The sequence below is a fragment of the Heptranchias perlo genome, chromosome 10 (genome assembly GCF_035084215.1).
Source record: "Heptranchias perlo isolate sHepPer1 chromosome 10, sHepPer1.hap1, whole genome shotgun sequence".
Lineage (NCBI taxonomy): Eukaryota > Metazoa > Chordata > Chondrichthyes > Hexanchiformes > Hexanchidae > Heptranchias > Heptranchias perlo.
The window spans coordinates 26,284,272-26,301,918 of NC_090334.1; the positions used below are offsets into that span (position 1 = coordinate 26,284,272).

At 39.8% G+C, this 17,647-nt stretch overlaps 1 protein-coding gene across 1 annotated transcript in view; it reads right to left on the reverse strand.

The window, feature by feature from the left end:
• Positions 1-17,647, reverse strand: part of ryr3 (ryanodine receptor 3) — a 399,971-nt gene that overhangs the window by 53,500 nt on the left and 328,824 nt on the right. The window contains exons 77-85 of the mRNA XM_067991361.1: positions 16,770-16,820; positions 15,508-15,607; positions 15,154-15,233; positions 14,717-14,793; positions 12,683-12,756; positions 12,378-12,395; positions 11,515-11,595; positions 8,401-8,489; positions 2,770-2,898 (exon numbers count right to left, since the gene is read on the reverse strand). Coding sequence (XP_067847462.1) covers positions 2,770-2,898; positions 8,401-8,489; positions 11,515-11,595; positions 12,378-12,395; positions 12,683-12,756; positions 14,717-14,793; positions 15,154-15,233; positions 15,508-15,607; positions 16,770-16,820 — 699 coding nt within the window. The remainder of the gene's footprint in view (positions 1-2,769; positions 2,899-8,400; positions 8,490-11,514; positions 11,596-12,377; positions 12,396-12,682; positions 12,757-14,716; positions 14,794-15,153; positions 15,234-15,507; positions 15,608-16,769; positions 16,821-17,647) is intronic.

Consider the following 17,647-nt stretch of genomic DNA (forward strand, 5'->3'; position numbering starts at 1 on the left):
TTGTAACTCTCCCAGTCACCAGGATCTGTACTATTTTTTGCATTTTTGTATGCTTTTTTCTTTTGGTTTTATGTTGTCCCTTATTTATTACTCTGACACTTACCACAGAAGAGTCAAAAAATGTAATAAATAAGCCAGTGAGTTTAAGACATCACTTCAATCTTGGGGTTCTGCTGACATTTATAAATGAACAGCTTGATTGAATTTACTGCCTTGTTTCTTCCCATCTATCTATTAGCCTCTATATACTTTGTGTGGAAGCTATGCTTTCAAAGCTATATTGCTGTTTATTGCACTCTTCTCAGTAGCTGTACGATTTATGACAAGCACAGTTAGCCTTCTGCGGAGATTTCAGACAATGAGCATAGTAAAGTATTCAGGGAACTGCATAGGCTGTGAATGTGATCATTTAAAAAAACACTGAAGTATTCTAGTCCTCTAGATATAAAGGCCAGCGTTCCAATGCAAGTCTTTCTTTCTTACCATATGTCATGTCTCAAATTACTCAAAATATTATTTTCTGAAAGAAATCGATCTAATTTGTATTTGAAGGAATCAGTATTATCTGGTCACTGTGTAAAGACGTTTCTCCTGTCCTCTGTTCTAAATCTCATACATTTAATCTTGTATCTATTGCCTCTTGTTCTTGACCCTCAACTACTGGAAACAGTCTGCATTTACCTATCCTGTCCCAAACTTTCCTAATTTTAAACCAATCCCATCTTCCTGTAATCTGCAATTTTCTAATGAGAAAAGGCCAATTTTTCAAATTTATCTTTGTATTTATATTGCCTCATATCAGATAGCACCGTAGTGAATCTGTATCTTTTCTAATACTTCAATATTCTGCCTATAGTGTAGAGCACAATACTGCATGCCATACTCTAACTGAGATCTTGTTCAGATTTTACATAGGCTCATCATTACCTCTTGCTTTTTATATTCTATACCTCGTGTGATGAAACCTAGAATTCCATTAGCTTTTATTGTTACAGCCTCATCAACATTTAATGTCCTGTCCAACCAAATGCCTCTGCTCTTCCACAATACAGGACCTACTTCCATTCAGAGTATAATCACTGCTGTTATTTTGTTACCAAAATGCACACCCTCACACCTAACACACATCTGAGTTTTGGTTTCTGAAGAAAGAATATATTAAGATTAAACTCTTATGTTTGAATTGATGAAGTAACGAAGAGGGTTCATGAGGGTAGTGCGGTTGGCGGTTGATGTTGTGTATATGGATTTTCAAAAGGCATTTGATAAAGTCCTACAGAATAGACTTGTTCACAAAATTAAAGCCCATGGGATTAAAGGGACAGTGGCAGTGTGGATACAAAGTTGGACAGCAAGCAGAGAGTAGTGGTGAACAGTTGTTTTTCAGACTGGAGGGATATATTCAGTAGTCAGTATTAGGACCACTGCTCTTTTTGATATATATTAATGACCAGGACTTGGGTATAATTTCAAAATTTGCAGATGAATGAAACTTGGAAATGTAGTAAATAATGTGGAGGATAGTAACAGACTTCAGGAGGACTTAGACAGACTGGTGAAATGGGCAGACACATGGCAGATGAAATTTAACGCATAGGAGTGTGAAGTGATGCATTTTGGTAGGAAGAGTGAGGAGAGGCAATATAAACTAAATGGTACAATTTTAAAGGGGATGCAGAAACAGAGAGACCTGGGGGTGTATGTACACAAATCTTTGAAGGTAGCAGGACAAGTTGAGAAGGCTGTTAAAAAAGCATATGGGATCCTGGGATTTATTAATAGAGACATAGAACACAAAAGCAAGGAAGCTATACCAAACCTTTATAAAACACTGGTTAGGCCTCAGCTGAAGTATTGTGTCCAATTCTGGGTACCACACTTTAGGAATGATGTCAAGGCCTTACAGAGGGTGCAGAAGAGATTTACTAGAATGGTACCAGAGATGAGGGACTTCAGTTACATGGAGAGACTGGAGAAGCTGGGGTTCTCCTTCGAGCAGAGAAGGTTAAGTGGAGATTTGATAGAGGTGTTCAAAATCATGATTGGTTTTGATAAATAAGGAGAAACCATTTCCAGTGGTAGTAGGGTCGGTGACCAGAGGACACAGATTCAAGTTGATCAACAAAAGAGCCAGAGGCGACATGAGGAAACATTTTTTTACGCAGCGAGTTGTAATGGTCTGGAATGGACTGCCTGAAAGGGTGGTGGAAGCAGATTCAATAGTAACTTTCAAAAGGGAATTGGATAAATACTTGAAGGGAAAAAATTTACAGGGCTATGAGGAATGAGCAGGGGAATGGGACTAATTGGATAGCTCTTTCAAAGAGCCAGCAAACGCATGATGGGCCGATTGGTTTCCTGTGCTGTACCTACCATGACACTATGATAAAGAAAGAAGAAAAAAAGGAACATCATGTCTTCAGGATATCCAAAAACGCTTCCCAATCAACAGATTATTTTTGAAGTGTTTACGTAGACAAATGCTATAATGAGCTTGCACACAGTAAGGACCTACAACATCAAACGAATGAATGACCAGATCATCTGTTTTTCTTGGTGTTCATTGAGGAAGGACACCCTGCTTTACTTTAAATAGTGCCATGGAATCTTTTTTTGTCCAACTGAACATGCTTGTGATTGTTCTAATTAGGTGTAACATATCAAAAGTTAAGGTATTCCACAATCCTTCAGTATAAAGTATGGAATTGGTCTGATACATAATGGAACTGCATTTTTTATAGGAGACATGTAAGGAAGCTGCAGTGTTACCTGGATATACTCAGTAAGTGAGTTGAAGATTTGTTTGGCTACAGCTAAAGCTTTTGAGAAGTTGCGCTGGCCTTGTCCATCCATGACATCTTTTCCTGAATAATACCAATAGAAATCACTGATCGACTCCTGGAATTTAATGAGAGACGAGTTACAAGTTACATTAATCTTGTCTATGGATTACAAATGAATATATATAACACTTCTGCATCCATTTATTTAGTAGTGTTAATATACTCAGCATTCTGTGCATTCCTCTAAGTTCTGCTGCCAAAAAATTCCAATACGTATAAAATTACATTAACAGAATTTTACCCTGAAAATTTCGTAGGTCTCCTCTCAAAACATTCAAGTGAACCGTTTCTTTATTGCAAAATAAAGTTATCTCACTTTGCGGCAACCATTTAGGTCCTGTGTTGTTGTGGAGATTTTGATTTCATTGCCCACTTAAAAAGAGCTACAAAGACTTTCATCTGCTGAGGGTGTGTATTCCGGTAAAAGAAAGCATATGTGTTCAGGGACGTTCTGTGAAATAAAAAAATACCTGGCCACTGCTATGTTTGTTCAGCACTTTAAAAAAAAAATGGTACACTTCTTTTCTAATTCATGTTGTTTCAGGTAATACACAAAAACAGTAAATAAAACCGATGATTTTCACTTTTAACACCAGGCTTGCGGTCCTAAAACTTTTTTCACATTTTTGTGGAGCATCAACAGTACAAGTAGACAGATTCCAAAAAATCCAACTTCTCATTTCATGAGAAAGTCCAAACACAGAGCAATCACAAGAATGGGTGCAAAGATGTCCAAGTCTTGGGAGTAGGAAAACATTTGAATAGAAAAAAATAATAGTAATCATGTAGCCGATTTAGGACTGTAATGCTGTACAAAGAACTACTGATGATACCAGAAACAATTCAAATGGGTTCTACATTTTTCTACTAGACTCTATTTTTGAATAGTTCTTCACATCCCTTAAGACAGAGACCCGCAATACTGTATTGTGTGAAGTGGGAGGTGGCCTTTAATGCAAAAACGGTGAAGACCACGGGTGAAAAATTGGATAGGGGCTGTTTTTGGGCACAGGTAACGTGATGTGCTATTAACCCACGCCCAATGGCCCCTGCGCAGGCAGGACGCAAGTTTCAGCCGACCAGAGGTCTCACCTGCAATCAGTCTTCCATTCCGAGCCTTGCACGTGGAATCAATGCAACTTGCACTTTCCACCACCAGAGGGTGCTCAATTTCTTAAAGGATGTTTCTTAGAAATCTCTTAAAGGTAGCTGGTACCTATTTGCTGAAAATAACAGTCTACTGTCTGCACGGAGTCCGAACAGAGATCAGATATTGCACACGTAAAACACAGATGTAGGTCCCATCTCTATGTTTACACACTGATGAGTTATGTTAAAACATTGAATAAAGGTTGTGCACTACTAAATCCCACATCCTCCAATTTGCACGCCAGACCTCACCAATGTGCTGATCTGAGTTGGTACCAGGCCTGCGAGAGTGCATGCACCAAGGTTCTCTGCTGATGCACTAGAGACCTTGGTGTAAGAGGCGGACAGAAGGAGGGACATCATATATCCACAGTGGGGGGGGGGGGGGGGTAAGAGGTCCTCCAGACATATATCCAAAAGGCAGTGGGAGGCAGCGGGGGACGAAGTCAATGCCAGGCGCACAGCATCATGAACATGGATGCGGTGCAGGAAGAAGTTCAATGCTTTGACATGAGTGGTCAAGAGGGTGAGGTCAACAGTCAAGTGGCGTCTCTTACCAACTGCACCATGCACTACACCCCCATCACCCACATACCAATAAACTCTTTCCACCAGTACTCAACTCTTACAACCAGATGCCTCCTCTCACCCTTACACATTACCACTGTTTCAAGCCACCTACACGCACTGGCAGCTATTAAACCACCATTCAATGAGATCATGGTGGACCTGTGACCGAACTCCATATACCCGCCTTAGCCCCATATCCCTTAATACCCTTGGTTCACAGAAATCTATCAATCTCAGATTTAACTTTCACAAGTGAGCTAGCATCAACTGCCATCTGTGGAAGAGCATTCCAACTGTCTCCCACCCTTTGCTTGTAGAAGCATTTTCTAACTTCACTCCTGCATGTCCTGGCTCTAAATGTTAGGCTATGTCCCCGCGTCCTAGTATTCAAGTCCTCAACATTGACTCTGGACCCCATGAAATCTCATGGCATCAGGTCAAACATGGGCAAGGAAACCTCCTGCTGATTACCACCTACTGTCCTCCCTCAGCTGATGAATCAGTCCTCCTCCATGTTGAGCACCACTTGGAGGAAGCACTGAGGGTAGCAAGGGCACAAAATGTACTCTGGGTGGGGGACTTCAATGTCCATCACCAAGAGTGGCTCGGTAGCACCACTACTGACTGAGCTGGCCGAGTCCTGAAGGACATAGCTGCTAGACTGGGCCTGCGGCAGGTGGTGAGTGAACCAACACGAGGGAAAAACTTACTTGACCTCGTCCTCACCAATCTACCTGTCGCAAATGCATCTGTCCATGACAGTATTGGTAGGAGTGACCACCGCACAGTCCTCGTGGAGATGAAGTCCCGTCTTCGCACTGAGGACACCATCCAACGTGTTGTGTGGCACTACCACTGTGCTAAATGGGATAGATTCAGAACAGATCTAGCAGCTCAAAACTGGGCATCCATGAGGCGCTGTGGGCCATCAGCAGCAGCAGAATTGTATTCCACCACAATTTGTAACCTCATGGCCCGGCATATTCCTCACTCTACCATTACCAACAAGCCAGGGGATCAACCCTGGTTCAATGAGGAGTGTAGAAGAGCATGCCAGGAGCAGCACCAGGCGTACCTAAAAATGAGGTGCCAACCTGGTGAAACTACAACTCAGGACTACATGCATGCTAAACAGTGGAAGCAACATGCTATAGACAGAGCTAAGCGATTCCACAACCAACGGATCAGATCAAAGCTCTGCAGTCCTGCCACATCCAGTCGTGAATGATGGTGGACAATTAAACAACTAACGGGAGGAGGAGGCTCTGCAAACATCCCCATCCTCAATGATGGCGGAGTCCAGCACGTGAGTGCAAAAGACAAGGCTGAAGGGTTTGCAACCATCTTCAGCCAGAAGTGCCGAGTGGATGATCCATCTCGGCCTCCTCCCGATATCCCCACCATCACAGAAGCCAGTCTTCGGCCAATTCGATTCACTCCACGTGATATCAAGAAACGGCTGAGTGCACTGGATACAGCAAAGGCTATGGGCCCCGACAACATCCCAGCTGTAGTGCTGAAGACTTGTGCTCCAGAACTAGCTGCGCCTCTAGCCAAGCTGTTCCAGTACAGCTACAACACTGGCATCTACCCGACAATGTGGAAAATTGCCCAGGTATGTCCTGTCCACAAAAAGCAGGACAAATCCAATCCGGCCAATTACCGCCCCATCAGTCTACTCTCAATCATCAGCAAAGTGATGGAAGGTGTCATCGACAGTGCTATCAAGCGGCACTTACTCACCAATAACCTGCTCACCGAAGCTCAGTTTGGGTTCCGCCAGGACCACTCGGCTCCAGACCTCATTACAGTGTTGGTCCAAACATGGACAAAAGAGCTGAATTCCAGAGGTGAGGTGAGAGTGACTGCCCTTGACATCAAGGCAGCATTTGACCGAGTGTGGCACCAAGGAGCCCTAGTAAAATTGAAGTCAATGGGAATCAGGGGGAAAACTCTCCAGTGGCTGGAGTCATACCTAGCACAAAGGAAGATGGTTGTGGTTGTTGGAGGCCAATCATCTCAGCCCCAAGACATTGCTGCAGGAGTTCCTCAGGGCAGTGTCCTAGGCCCAACCATCTTCATCTGCTTCATCAATGACCTTCCCTCCATCATAAGGTCAGAAATGGGGATGTTCGCTGATGACTGCACAGTGTTCAGTTCCATTCGCAACCCCTCAAATAATGAAGCAGTCCGAGCCCGCATGCAGCAAGACCTGGACAACATCCAGGCTTGGGCTCATAAGTGGCAAGTAACATTCGCGCCAGATAAGTGCCAGGCAATGACCATCTCCAACAAGAGAGAGTCTAACCACCTCCCCCTGACATTCAACGGCATTACCATCACCGAATCCCCCACCATCAACATCCTGGGGGTCACCATTGACCAGAAACTTAACTGGACCAGCCATATAAATACTGTGGCTACGAGAGCAGGTCAGAGGCTGGGTATTCTGCGGCGAGTGACTCACCTCCTGACTCCCCAAAGCCTTTCCACCATCTACAAGGCACAAGTCAGGAGTGTGATGGAATACTCTCCACTTGCTTGGATGAGTGCAGCTCCAACAACACTCAAGAAGCTCGACACCATCCAAGATAAAGCAGCCCGCTTGATTGGCACCCCATCCACCACACTAAACATTCACTCCCTTTACCACCGGCGCACTGTGGCTGCAGTGTGTACCATCCACAGGATGCACTGCAGCAACTCGCCAAGGCTTCTTCGACAGCACCTCCCAAACCCGCGACCTCTACCACCTAGAAGGACAAGAGCAGCAGGCACATGGGAACACCACCACCTGCACGTTCCCCTCCAAGTCACACACCATCCCGACTTGGAAATATATCACCGTTCCTTCATTGTCGCTGGGTCAAAATCCTGGAACTCCCTTCCTAACAGCACTGTGGGAGAACCATCACCATACGGACTGCAGCGGTTCAAGAAGGCGGCTCACCACCACCTTCTCGAGGGCAATTAGGGATGGGCAATAAATGCTGGCCTCGCCTGCGATGCCCACATCCCGTGAACGAATAAAAAAAAAAGTGTAGGAGACCTCCAAAAACATTTACAAATGTCTCGGCAGCCAGAAGCAATAATCCAGCCACTAACCTGTAAATCCTGCATGGTCCCTTTAAATAGCACCGGTGGGGGGTCCTCCAGGCATTCTAAGACACGTTCAGATGGTCGGGGTTAAGACTATGCATTGAGTTGAACGTTAAGTCCCAAACTGGTGTCTATCACTTTAAATCAGTGTTGCACACTGATTGAAGCCATTTTCTCCCTACTTTACATGATTCCAGTGTTCGTTATCTGTGCCTGCACTAACTCCTATATCAAGATAGCTTCTGGTGCACGTCATGCTGGAAACGTGCGTGCACATCCAAGACGCCATCTTGGATGTCGGAGAGGCCGTGTAGCGTTGAAACAACAGGAGCTACATGGCCCAATTTAGCACCCCACCTGTCTATAATGGCCATCTCCGACCACATTAAAACTTGGAATGATTATAATTAGAGCCTGTATTAATCAGTGTGTTATAAACAGGGTTAACTGTATGGTATTTATATGCAAAGTCTAATAGCTCATATAATAAACTAGCATGTCATCAGTTGCAAAAACAAATGAAGGAACACAAATAAATAATGATAAAAACATCTAGGATTCAGATTATCCTAGAAATCTCCAGTTTGAAATTTGTTTGTACACTAGTTGTAGAAAGAAAGTAAAGAGATATAAATTAAATTTCAAGAAGTTAGTCTTCCCTAGTAGTTACAAATAGTTCATAAATATTAACAATCTTGTTCTGAATTTCACAAAACTTTATTGCATGTTTTGAGATTACCTGAAGGCGCAGCAGATAGTCAACAGTGCTGATAATGATGTTCACTGTTGTCGTGTTTCCTATTTGAGTTCTCAAGTAATTCTGGAAACCTACAATTTAAAAGAAAAGTATTTAAAATATTGGACTGCACAATTGTGCTGTGAAAAATTGTATAGAAAGTAAGAGAATTTGTGTTCAATTTAAATTTTGAAGCAAACTCAGCAGCAAAGTACAAGAACATGACGGTTACTAAGGACTGAGTTACACAAAAAGGTTCAACATGCCCTTCACTAGAATATTAGGGATATGTCCACAAGTGAGTTATCAAATTTTCTTCATGGGAAAGCATTTGGCATGGGATATTCCTGTATACCCCAATATGACAAAATTAAGTATTTTATCAATGGTCTATTTTTGTTCTGTCTTTTCCTGTGCTGCATTTTGGGGGTTAAAATCAGATTCACTTAAAAAAACACAATCCTGTGAGACCTGCACATTTCAATTATCTCTGTGCATACACTCTCAGAGATTGGATGAGACTATTTGCTTTAAAGTGTTATTTGCAAAGCTTATTTGGGTTGATCTCACCAGTACCATTTCCTGATAACTGCTTGCTTTATTCTTGGAATGGTCAATGGGATTTGCTGACACTCCAGGGATTAGTCCCTAGATTTGCAAACATTCACTATGTCTTTAATTCTATGCGAGATTGGCGTTTTATTTGGCTCTACAAGATACATAGTTGATTTCCTATGTTCCTGATTGAACCTCAAAAGGTGATGGAAAGTATACCTTGGACAGCCTTACAACAGTTAAGGTCATTGAGGTAGAGGCTTCAGAATTTATGGGTCTGAAGAAACCCTACATATAAGTTATGTAACAGACAATGATCCAGGTCCAGTATTACTGAAAGAATTAACATAGGGTTGTGCTGTTTGTTATTTTTGCTTTGAGGTAGTGTAGTTAATGTTCTGTAAAGTTGTGTAATCTACTGCATTGTCTCTTCCCACTGCTTATCTGTTATTTTTAATGAGGCTGTCCTGTAGTTGATAGAATAAACGCTCTTATCAGATTGATGCTTAGGCTATCACTTTCCAAAGGCTAGGGCTCCTGTCATATCCAGTAGTATAAATACGGTAACAGTGGGTTTTTTCACCCCCTGGGCTTACTACATTAGCTGATGATGCCTGCATAAAGTCACTCTTTGGTTCAAAGGGAGAAAGGGTTCATTTATGGGAGTGGTCTTTGATGCAGTTTTTTTTCTTTTGCATTTGGAAGTACTGCATATATAATTCTGTTCCCCAAAGGCAATCAAACAAAATTGAATATTCATCCATCCCACTTCTTCAGTATTAAACCTTGCCGTCCTGCTCTGCATAGACAACATCATTCTTCCACTGACACCAGCCAGGAACCTCTGTCTCCTGTGGTTTTAATTATCTCAATCTTTACTTATCCTCATAACCTCCAATCCAATTTCCAACTATTTATACAGCTTCTTTTTTAAGGAATTAATCAATGCAGTATTAGGTAATTACTGGGAGTCTGTTCCACAGATTTACTACTCCGTGGAGGAAAATCTTCTAAGATTTAGCCTTGCTTGAGGCTTGTTAATTTTAAACCTGTATCTTTTAAGTCTGTGCTCACAGTCAAGGTCAAATGACCTGCTTGCAGCTAAAGCATTTATGCTTCACAGCATTTTACAGACTTGCATCTTGTGCCCTTCAATCTTTTTTTTTCTCTAATGAAAATAAGTTCAGTCCTGTGAGTCTTTCTTTAGAACTGTGAATTCTTCATCTCAGGATGATCCTTGTCCCTCTTCCGACTATCTCTAATAAACCAATATCCTTTTGAATGTGCAGTTTCTAAAATTCCAAGTAACATTCCCGACACAGCTTGGCTAGTGATCCATAAGACTAGAGTAACTTCTTATAACTTAGTTAAATGCTCACAAAATGGATCCTAACATTTGAGTAACTTTGTTGATAATAGTTTCACATTGATTAGCAACTTTCAGTCAATGATTAATAACCACACCCAAATCTTCTGTTTCTCTGCCTTTGGCAATAAACACTTTTCATCGTGTACATATTTGTTGTTTCCAATATGCATTACCTACCATTTATCCCTCATTTTAAATATGCTCCTCTCCCTTTCTCTGATGAAGGCATTTATTCTTTGCTGGAATTGGATGCCTGCTGGTATTTTGCCCAAGTGGCTATTATTCATGCGTATGCCTTGACAGACAGTGTTTGCAGGCTACCCAGCCATGTGAGGCATAACATGATCCTGTCCTCAGAGGGTATACACTCACTTTCAGAAGTGCAAAGCATGAGAGAAATATCTGCAGGTCCATGAATAGGGATCAGGACCAGGAACCTTGGATGATTTTTTTTCCTTCCTAAGGGTACCAAGACCCAATTGCGGCACCAAGACCAATTGTAGCACCTATACTGCCAACTTGGCTGATGTCAATTAATTTAGAGTAAACCTGGGATCTTCCTAATCAGTATGGTTCAGCTGCTTACTGGTTAAACTGCTTAAGTCATTAGGGGAGTCAGCCTTACTTTTATTATATACATTAAAATCCATTGGCAATTCCTTAGCAGTCTGCTTAATTAGTCTTTTCTCTCATTTGTCACCTAGCCACAAGGTGTGCTATCATTAGTAGATTTTATAATACAGTAAGAAATACTCTCGTTCAAGTCACTAATGAATACTGTGAACAGCCAGAGATCCAGAACATACCCCCATTCAGTGTCTCCAGAAAGAGATGTTTCACAGCGGGGGAAACTAGATCGCACCACACTGTAGTGCAGAACCTCAGTACATTTTTGTAGTGCACGATAAGTCACTTCATTCCATAGTGTCATTGGACATATACACGTTATTACTCAAACTGTAACAGATATCAAGAACATTTCATTTTCTGATATCATTCTGTTCTCAGTGATGTATTGATAACTTGTTGAGTGTTACTGATAAGTCTGCAGACTGTACCGAGTCTGAAAATCTTATTCACCTAAATAAAAATACAATGGAAATGAAATATGTGTCTTTTCTTCTTTAATCTTTCTCACTTGTGTCATTGAGGTCGTTGTGTTGTACGTCAACAGATAACTGAACTGAACTCACCGTTGTTATGTCCCTCACATAGCAGTTGCAAAAACCGAAACAAATCCTGAGTAAATTCATCATTCTGCAATACCTTGTCACCTGAGAAGGTTAAGAAATATTATAGTCTTATAGTGAAATAAACACTCCCTACATCCTAGCACTTGGCATGCCACTATGGAAACCAATTGTAAAGTGTTTAATAAATCATGAAAGTTAACAACTTCACAGAACATTGTAAAATAAAATCATTCCACATTACATCATTTTAAGGCTGTGTATTAATTTTATTCTCATTCTTTCTTTCATTAATCGTACAAAACTAGTTTTATGTCAGAAATATTTTGTGATCAGGCTAATTTTAGATTTTTTGCAGATAAATTCGTATCACAATTGAGTTTCTTGCACATTCTCACACAGGCTTAACTTATTTTGTTTTATGTAGTAATTGTTTAGATGACAATAAATACAAATGCAATGTTAATGCAAATATAGACTTTGAATTTTGATTTTTTTTAAAAAAACACACAAAGCTCTAAAATGCTTCATAGTGCATACAAAATTATTTAAAATTGAAACCAAACATATTTAAAGAAAAGTCTTTGTATTCAACCTTATTTTAAAGTGCATTCTTCGTTGCTAGACATCAATAAATTCCATTCCAAGAATTCTAATATACAAACATTTTCAAATGTTATCCTCAATGCAAGCCACACAATAAGCAGTTTTAATGGACCAGAAAAAAATGTATTTTAACATCCCGTTGACCCATTATAGAATGATTATGCCCATATTTAAAACAAGAACCATGTGTTGGTATTTTTTCTAGTCCACATTTTTTCAGTTTTGCCATTCAAAAATAAATATCCAAACCATGTATTTACCATGTTCACGAACAATGACTGTGGATCAATGGTTTTAGGGTTCAAGGGAGAGGAGAAAAAAATGTGAGTAAATGGTTTATTAATAAAACATTTAAAGAAAAAATACTTAAATATTAACCATAAAAATATGATGAACTTGTAAGACTACAAATTAAACTCAACAATGAGAACATAATAATTATAAAATAATAAAGGTACAATTACAGAGCAACAATTTCTAGGAAATGTGTTAACAATTGTGTATTTCTGCAAGATAAAACTATCTGTTATTGTTCTGAATAAAAGATAAAAGACGCAGTTCTTACGTGTTCCATCTTCAGTCACCATTCCCAAACTTTCAGCTTTGTTTTGTCTTTCAAACGCATTCAAGTCAAGAACACTGAAATTTGATAAAGAAAAGAATTAAAACAAGTACAAAACTTGCCATTCTCACAATTGATAGATTGTGGAATCAGATTAGACTGCTCCTACAGTGACATTCAATTTCTCATCATATTAAAGACAACATTAAACCACACCAAAAAGAATTATAACTCTTATCACTGATTTAGTACAGAAACGTCAACCAATCCCGTTGCCCTATAGCACTCTGTAGGACATCTCCTGGGGCTACTTGAACTCATGTTTCACAGGTCTTTTATGCTCAAACCAAAGATTAGATGGCACCTGGCTGGCTTGAAATTTTTTATTATTTGTTCTCAGGTTATGTGCATCACTGGCAATTCTGGCATTTATTGTCTATCGTTACTTGCCCTGAGAAGGAACTGGGCTGCCTTCTTGAACTGCTGCAACTGAGTAGCCACTTCAGAGGGCAGCTAAGTGTCAGCCAGTTTGGTACACATATAGGCCAGGCAAGGATTGTCAGGTTTCCTTCCCTAAAGGACATTAATGAACCAGTTGGGTTTTTACAACAATCCAACAGCTTCATGGTCACTTTTACTGACACCAGCTTTTCTTTAAATTTCCAGGCTTTTAAAAAAAATTGAATTCAAATTCTCAAACTGGTGGGATTTGAACTCATATTCTCTGGATTAATAGTCCGGGCCTATGGATTATTGGTCCAGTAACATAACCACTACCGTACCCAAATTGGTAAGGACCCATTGTAACTTAAAGTAGAATAACTTGAGAATCACAGCACAGATATGCAAAACAGGTAATATAATTTGTGAAGTATGATTATATTTGAATTCTAAAGAAATATAAAGTTGTAGTGCATCAATTTTTATTTAAAGTTTACCACTTTCTTACCTAGGAACATGATAATTGTGGTGATCTAATTGGTGTAATCTAGATTGAAAATAATATAAATGCTTCAGATGTTTCAAGAGGCTGTGTGATGTGATTTCTCTGTCAGATCAGAACTCTGTCCTGTACACTATGTCTATGGGGGTGAATTTCCTAGTGACTTCTGCTCCGTCCCCGTAACGGGGCTTCCATCAAACTTCCACCAGTGAAGCAGGAGAGGCCCCAAGGAAACTTACCCCCTATATTTTTTTAATGGATCTTGCAGAAAGACAAGTGTTTAGGCTGCTATGACATGTTTACTGCAAACAAAATCTACTTTTAACTTTGTCTGGAGTGTAGTCCTAGTAATGTTTTGAAGGGACAAGACTCGTTACTGGGAAGGAAGCCTCCCTTGTAGATTCTATAGGGATGGGCTGCTTGCTTTGTTGTGAAGTTAGTCAGTTAAGGTAAAGGTGCTTGGAACCAGGAATGTATGGATTTGAGTCTTACATCAGTTATGAAGCTATCATGTGGGGTACAGTAATGTAGTGATTATATCATTGGATTATTAATCCAGAGAATGAGAGTTCAAATCTCATCAGTTTGAGAATTTGAATTCAGTTTAAAAAATCTGAAAATAAAAAAAAAACAGCATCAGTAAAAGTAACCACGAAGCTTTCGGATTGTTGTAAAATCCCAACTTGTTCACACATGTCCTTTAGGGAACAAAACCTGCTGTCCTTATCCAGTCTGGCCTCTGTGTCTCCAGTCCCACGCCAACGTGGTTGACTCTTAACTGCCCTCCTAAGTGGCCTAGCAGGCCGCTTGTGTTGTATCAAAACGCTACAGTGGTTCAAGAAGGCCCACCACCATCTTCTTTGGGTAACTAGGGATGGGCAATAATTGCCAGCCTTTGCAGCGATGCCCACATGCCAAGAATGAATAAAAGAAATGTTTAAAGCCAGCCAGGTGCCATCTTATCTTTAGTTTGAGCAACAAAGACCTGTGAAATGTGTGAATAAGCATGGCTTTACATGATTGAAATACCATTAGGCAGAAGCTTAAAAGCTTGGCACAATGATATTGGGGTATTGTTAACTTTGTTCTTTTACCTGCAGAAACGCATTAGACCGGACAGACTTCTGAAGAAACCACTTTCTTTCTTCTTCTTCAAATAGTTCAACATTATCTAAAGAATAGAAGCTGTGTTATTTCTGTGTTTGCAGGTTTTTAAATTTCTACATAAATATTAGCAATTGAACAAATAATCATTTTTGTTAATATCCGTGGAATATGCTCAGTAAATGGAATTAGTAGTTTCCCTTCATTACAATGATTGTTTAAAACCAATTTCACAGCTAATTTTCTCTATATTAAGATATATGTCTTACAGTTCAAGACCATCTTAAAAATAATCACCTTCTGTGCAGAAAATTTTAAGAAAACAGTACATTTGAAAGTACAGAAGTATTGTAAATGAACTACTGTATTAGTGAAGTATAGCTGATGCAGATGTTTTAATAGCAAATCCACACAAGGAGTGCTTTACCCGCTGGACATCAGGGTTACCACCATTCAGAATGGCAATACCAAGCTTCAAGGTTGCAGTCACCATGTGGCCCAATACACCTGTTAAATAGTCAAAATAATATTAGTATGAAGGTCAAGGCCAAAATAAGGTCAAGTAGCAAAACTAACATAACAATGTTGTATAAAGTAGCACTCATCTACTCCTTGCACTTCAACTACAGAATGCAATCAAAGTGCAGTTCATATTCTGAACTGCTGACCATTTTTAGCAAAATCAGCAATATGGAACATAATTGGACTACACTTGCTGCACATTTATAGCCAATGGGCAGATAATCTAGCCCAGCGCAATATTACAATGGCTACACAGTACCTCTGCTTGCACTGATCATTTGTAAAACCATCTCAGCTGCTGCACGCTGGTGAAGCCTTGCTTGTTGGTAAAGTGTCATCTGTTTCTCCATTTCCTTTTCCTAGTGGAACACAAAATGCAAAGAACAGTTTTAATGTAGTGTTCCTAGGAACTATGCAGCTTGCATTTCAAGTTTGCAGAATTGAAATGCATTGTGTAAATGGGACATTTTATAACACACTTTATAATAATCCCCAATAAAAGAGAAACATTACAAGAATAATTTTACTTATACCACTCGAAGTAAAATGCAAGTATTATCTGCTACTTAAAAGATCATTCCTTCATAAACAATTCTGCACTGTCACTCTTACTGTGACCAATAAAATGTAAACAGAATTAGCAGATCTCTGTCTTCTATTACAACCCTGTCCCATTTTGACTACAGCAGTGTGGGGCAACAGTGTATGTGATGCTCTTCAGACCTGATTTGTACACTAGTGAAGGGAGGGAATGTTAATTTTTGGCGATAGTGTAAATGGAGCAATATTGGATTGGCTGCCCATTATACACCTCTCCCGATTTTTGTTTCCCAATGTAAACGATAATCGGGACAGATGTATAGTGGATAAACTGCCCATTATCACCCCATTTACACGACTGGCAAAAGTTAAAATTTACCCCCAATAGGTGACGATTAAGTTGGAAACTGTAAAGACCAGTGCACCTTAACTTCACTTGAAATATAGGTTCTGGAATCAACTGGGATCTGCAGATGGAATTTTTCAGGTTTATTACTTTGGTCCATATGGAAAATACATTATGATCCTTGAATTACTTGGAGCTAGCTGGGATGACTGCTGCTGACATAATCACCTCAAAGATGGAAAAAGATCATAAAACAGCAGATTCAGGGAGTATTGTTCCAGTTATGGATGGGCTAAACTACTTTTTTTAACCTCAAAAACCAGCATTTGTAATATCTTATGGGACGAGCTGGTTTCAGTCTCTTCACTCTTCAATATTTGCCCAGACTGCGTTTTGTATATATAGCAGGTGTAACAGCACAAGTAAGTGCCTTAGTTACCTTAAAGATTCAGAATTTCATTGGCTGATCAATTAGCTTACTCAGCACACAATTAATACAAATTATTACTAAATCATTGCAATATTACTTACTTTATGTCCATTTTTAGCATGGTGGAAGGAATGCTATTATAAATAATTTTATGTTTTCAGAATAAACAAGCTCAATTTTTGAAACCGTGCTTTTATTGACTTACTTCAAAGGTTTTCTCTTTTTCTTCATCTTCTTCCTCAGCAACTTGGCAGCTCTAAATATTGAGCCAAAGATGAAAGCATGAGGATTAAGTCACCTCTTTGTAATCTAATTGACAGCAATTCTGTCAAGCATTGCAATATCTTCTTAAAACAAAGTTTGCAAAGAATAGGAAGTGTTCCTTTCACCAGCCTCAGCATTTCTCACCTTCAAGAGCACAAGAGTCACAAAATACTCGCTCTACGCAACAATCCAACCTCACAAGAGAACCAACCCACACTGAATCAGTGTACATTTTCTGAGTCTTACACTAATCATCCTTGTGGCCTCTGAACAAGACTGCTATTTGAACTTCAATTATTGCACTTTTTGTGCCATGGACTCATGTTGACTAGGAACTGGTCTGAGGCCGCCCAAACCCACTTTATTTAACAACTAACAGAGAGAGGAGACTGATCTGAATTTGAAGTCCATTCCCACAGACTTCTACTGCACTGGACCACTTGGCGCTCACTAAAATTTTTTTTAAAAAAGGAACAGTGACATGGTTAAATTTTGAACACAATAGTGCAGCAATATGAGAGTGAAGTAGGAATATCGATTCACAGAATTATATACATTAACATTCTATCTAGGTACTCTTCCATATGTTAACACTGCTAAACGTCTAAGCTTAGATTTTCTACTGTGTGAGATTTAATGCTGAAATAGTATCAAAACTGTACTTCCACGAGTTGGTGTAACTCTTCCTAGAACCAGTCCAATTTTCCTTAGTGCACTTTTGTTTATGCATTCATGGTAGACTCCTGGTACTATTAGCACCATCTATAGACAATGTGCCTCTAGAGGAGGGAGGGAGCAGTGGGGGGAGAAAAATCCAAC